Source organism: Seriola lalandi, unplaced genomic scaffold (assembly GCF_002814215.2).
Source record: "Seriola lalandi dorsalis isolate HSWRI2012SDOR001 ecotype SW California unplaced genomic scaffold, Sedor1 jcf7180002054906, whole genome shotgun sequence".
Taxonomy (NCBI): domain Eukaryota; kingdom Metazoa; phylum Chordata; class Actinopteri; order Carangiformes; family Carangidae; genus Seriola; species Seriola lalandi.
The window spans coordinates 369,972-375,068 of record NW_019525458.1 but is presented as its reverse complement, the minus strand read 5'-3'; the positions used below and the strand labels follow the sequence as shown (position 1 = coordinate 375,068).

Here is a 5,097-nt window from a genome sequence, read left to right as displayed (position 1 = left end):
ATTGGACTACATCAGTGTGTGCTGAAAATGCTCATGGTGGGACGTTGTTTTTTTGTGTGTCATGTCAGTGGCAACATTAGCAAAAAAAAAGCAACAAAATCAGCAAAAAAAATCACCACATTTTTAGAAAAATCTTATTTTCTGACCAGATCTACCTGGTGAGCACTGACTCGGTGAGTTACAGGTAAAAAGATTTCTATCTAGATTAAATCTGGACTAAATCTGTTTGTTTTTTTCCGCCGATGTTTGGGTTACATATATAACCACAGTGGTGAAGCCAAGTAATGAGCAGTGGTAGCCATGAAACCATTGACTAAAGCCTCACTGCCACAATCAAAGCTGCTTCTGTAATCACTCACTTTTTGGCTGGGCCACAACAACCATCCCTGTAATGGAAATGTCACTGACTGACTGACTGAGTGATCATATTTCCACCATTGGTCAGCCCAAATCCACATGAATGGACCATGTATGGATGCCGACTGGGGGCTTAGGGCTACACCTCTACACCAGTCTACCAGTCTACCGCTCTGGTTTCCTGGCTGCTCGGGAACCGCAGGGAAGAGGAGGAGCACTTCCAATACACTGAGCCTTCACCTCCATTACAGCAAATAAACTACTTTCATTACATGTATCATTATTACTGAAGGAGGCAGTGGAATAACTAAACATAAGACACACTGAGCAGAGAGAGCAGGAGAGAGAAGTCATCAGTAACGAGGCTTCGCACTAACGACTATGACCAACTCTACGTATCAAACAGAGGGAGTGAGACATAAACACCTGCCTCTAATAAAAGTCTCTTACGTTCTGGAGCTGAAGTAAATAAAGATTAAATGTCGATCGTCTGTCCCAGCTAAGTCTTTGCTTTTCATTTATGTGTTGTGGTGATATTGTCAAATGATGTCACAGTTACAAAATCAGGATTTGACCAACAAATAAGCTTAGGTCAGACTACTTTATCCTAACATGATCTACTGGACAGGGCAGCCCACTGTCTCTGCAGCTCTTTGCATTAGTAATCCAACCCCTTGCAATCGCTTTGTGAAGCTCATGTGATTATAATGGGATTTTTGGAGAGGGGGGGAGCACATAAAGTGGATATTTTATCATTGTATAAATTGTAAGATCATTTATTTTTTAAGAACATTTGGTTGAATATCAGGATATCGGCTCAATATCAGTGAAAACATACTGTTCCCAATCAATGAGCTAGCTGATTAACAAACTTTTGAACATTTCCCTTTTAAAGTTTCAACTCAATTTAAATACTTAGGAATTAATATTACAAAAAATGTCAGATGTATATCAGAAGAACTTCTTAAAATAAACCAAGTATCACAGGATCTGCAGATATGGTTCCATTTTAGCTCAGTCAAACCCAGAAATAGCTGCAGATACACTCATGACTCAATGATCCGGGCTCCTGTATAAGTGTATGTGCAGGTCGAGGCGTGCAGGTCACAGCTCATGCTTATCAGCTGATATTCAAACAATGGCAGGTTGTATGTTAAGACTTCTCGACATGGATGAGTGAAGGAAAAACAGGAACATCAACATTACGAACATGTAGAAATGTTTTTTGAAGTCATTTTATCATTAAAATCTGTGTCTGGTTTCACTTATGTGGGCTGCTGCTGCTCCTCCTGCTTTTCATGGGACAGTTATGATTATGTGATGACAATCAGCTCTGTTAGTAGCTGAGTCAGCATTAACATCAGCTTTTGTAAAAATAAAAAAAAATAAAAAACTAGAATCACCTCCTCATGGTCGGATCCCTCCGCGACTCAGTTTCAGATTACATCCCTGTTTATCCAGTCAGAGAAAATATGAACCATTTGTGTGAAATTTTGGCATAATTGCTGAGTCAAGTCTTGAGTAATGGCAAAAAAGTGATTTCTGAGGTGATCATGACCTTGACCTTTGACCTTTGACCGCCAAAATTGAATCAGTTTGTCCTTGAGTCCAGGTGAATGTTTTTACCAAATTTGAAGAAATTCCCTCAAGGCGTTACTGAGATATTGCATTCACAAGGCCAAAACCGTGTTTTGTCAAGTCACCGTGACCTTGACCTTTGACCTTTAACCCCTAAAATCTATTCAGGTTATCCTCCAGTCCTAGTGAAAGGACAGACAATCCGTAAACAACATCCCTCCGGCTCTGGCTGTCGCTGGCGTGGAGGCATAAAAAACTTTTTCACAATAAATTTCACAATTCAAATACTTTATTTGAGCTGTGTTGTTGGTACAGATTTATAACATATTTGGTAAATATATAATATACAAGATGTCTATTAATCAATAAAAATAAAAGTCCAGCACAGATTCCCCAACAGGAAGAGACAAACAGCTGGTCTCACAAAGTACAAACCAAACAAAAACATTACAGATATATTTATGAATATATTTATTTTTCTAAACAGTAAAATATAAAAAAGTAACATGATTTGTTCCTAAAAAGATCAGCTTTAAGTTCCAAGATTATTAGTCCTTAAATTCATATTTTGCTCTGTACCTACATGTTTGTATCAGTACATACTCCATTTGTACAAATAAACATTACAAACTATAATGCAAAGCGTAAAGTTAGCAAAAATTTAAAGTGATACAGTTTTGATAAAAAGGCTAATCATTGAATCAATCATGAAAAACAGAAGCTAAGTAAAATTAATTCACTTATTAACAGGTCAAATACAAAAAGTAAATTGTCAAACTAAGTAACAGCAAACAGGAAATAAGAAATTAAATTCAATGATGTTTCCCTTTACGTAATCATATCTTAATATAATCATCCTCTTTATCGCTAACTGTTCTCTTCCACTGTCACAGACACCCTCATTGGAAAGAGCTTCACTGAGAGGTGATCGGCATTTAAAATGAATGGAAACATCCTCTCAGTGAAAGTGTGTGTGAAGGTGTGTATGTGTGTGTGAGTATCGGGATCAGAGAACGACAGCTTTCCTCTGTTCCAGTCCAGATTCACTCTGACCCTCTGGAGCTTCCTCTGCACTCGGAGAACGGTGGGCGAAGCTTTCGGTGACCACGCCGAGTATTCGCCTTCAGACAGCCTTATTCTCCAGCATCCAGTCTGTCCGCGTACCTTCCTCTGGAATGACTCTCTTAAAATGCCCAGCGTCCAGCGTGCACTTTCTCCAACCTGGACGTCCCAGCTGTGAGTCCCCGAGTTAAAACCCTCCGAGCCCAGGACGATGAGGCCGATGAACCTCTCCGGATTGTCGGGAAGTGGCTGTTCCCATCCTCGACTCACACTGGTCAGATCTTCAGACAGGTGGAATCTGGGATGAGCAGTGTTTGGGTCCAGAACCACGGGACTGTAGGAGACCATGCACTTCATCTTGTTGTAGATCTTGAAGGTCAGGTTGCCCAGGTGTTTGGCCTGGTCTATCAGAGCTCCCGGGGGCAGCTGTGGATCCTCCAGCAGGGGGCGCTGCTGGAGGCTGTCCACTGAAGCATTGTAGTTGAGCAGGAGCGAGACGTCATCGGCTCTAAGGTCGTCCTCTGCGGCTCTGACCGTCTCTGAAAGAGCTGCCATCTCTCTGCTCAGAGCCTCCATCTTCTCCTTCATCATTCGACTCTTCTGCTCCTCTTCATCAAACAGTGCAGACACCCTGGCCTCCTCTTCCTCCTCTAGAAACTGGTGAAGCTTCTTAAACTGCTCCCTAATCTGCTTCTCTGTATGTTGGGCCTGGACCCTAATGTAGTCTGCTGTTTGATCAAACTCCTCTTTAACTTGTTCAAAACCCTTTAACTTCTTCTTTAAGGGCTCCAGAGTTTCCCGAAATTTCATCCTGTGTTGTCGAGCAACTTCATCGATGGGTCTGAATCTGTGGCTGCTGTGTTTTACTGAATCCCTGCAGACGAGACACACTGGCTGCTGATCGTCCAGACAGAAGAGGCAGAGTTTCTCAGAGTGCAGACTGCAGAGACCCTCCGAATGTTTCCTATCTCTCTCCTGTGAGAAGGCCTCACACAGGTTCCTTAAGACCCGATTCAAAGGTGGTTCTATCTTTGAAGATCTTCTCTTACAAAATGGACACTCTTGTGTTGGTTTCTCTCTCCACCAGCTCTTCAGACAGTCTTTACAGAAGCTGTGGCTGCAGGACAGAAGAACAGGGTCTCTGAAGACCTCATGACAAATCGCACAGCAGAAATCCTCCTCTAATCTGGAAGCCATTTAGTCTGAGTGAAGCTGAAAACACAGCAGAACAGAAAGCACAGTCAGTCGTGGCTCCCCACCTGACTTTACTAAAAAAATCACTTTCTGAGTCGTGGTTTTTGTCAAACTCACCTTCAGTGTGTGGAGTCTCAGCAGGTTGAAGCGGCAGTGTCTCTCCTGTAGCTGGACTCACTCAGAGGAAGTTGTTAGTTTGGTGTGCAGAGGAATCTGATCGACTGTTTTTCAAACAAGCATCTCTTTAGTGAATGATAACAATCTTTTTCCTGGTTTGTCTCGGGTCAGGTGAGGGGCGGAGCTACGTCAGACAACATCTGAAAAACATCTTTTGTTCCACAGGGGTGTTTTTCATTCCAAAATATTGTTTCATTGCTGGAAATGCTGTTGTTGTGTCTCGCAGGCTGCTGCAGCAGCCATCTTTATGTTCAAATGTAAACTGAACTGACCTTGAATCAAAAATCTTCACATGGAGCTTCATGTACAAACGTATCAAGAGTGAAACGAAGATGAGAATTTGCTTCAGGCTGCAGCTTCGTGTCCGTCGTACGCACGTCTCCGATGGTTTTACTCAGCTGGCGACGCTCAGAGGTGATGCAGCGAATCTAGTAACGTTAGGAACCGGTTTACGAGTCTGTCGGACCACACGTGAAAACAACTGATTTACACATCACAGGATGCAGCACGTAACAATGGCAGCTTTGGACTTATAGACGACATAGTGAACAGGAGAATTTAGTGAATGGGTATTTAGAGACCACAAGTTTAATCTAAACTGCACTTCTGGACCTTTTTAAACCTCTTTCTCAATTTTGTGACAAATTTATCCACTTAAAAACAATTAGGACAAAACTTTCCAACCACAAGATTTCCAGCCAGAATGAACCTGGACCTGGAGCTGTGACA

At 42.1% G+C, this 5,097-nt stretch overlaps 1 protein-coding gene across 1 annotated transcript; it reads right to left on the bottom strand.

Moving 5' to 3' along the window:
• Positions 1-2,206: 2,206 nt before the first annotated feature.
• LOC111672925 (E3 ubiquitin-protein ligase TRIM35-like) lies at positions 2,207-4,417 on the bottom strand. The gene is made up of 2 exons (XM_023430516.2): positions 4,309-4,417; positions 2,207-4,209 (listed from the first exon to the last, which is right to left on the bottom strand). The coding sequence occupies exon 2, from the start codon at positions 4,192-4,194 to the stop codon at positions 2,803-2,805; it is 1,392 nt and encodes a 463-aa protein (XP_023286284.1). The 5' UTR covers positions 4,195-4,209; positions 4,309-4,417; the 3' UTR covers positions 2,207-2,802.
• Positions 4,418-5,097: the final 680 nt, after the last annotated feature.

Excerpts from the sequence above, each read along its gene's own strand:
- LOC111672925 (XM_023430516.2), bottom strand. The coding sequence starts at position 4,194 with ATGGCTTCCAGATTAGAGGAGGATTTCTGCTGTGCGATTTGTCATGAG.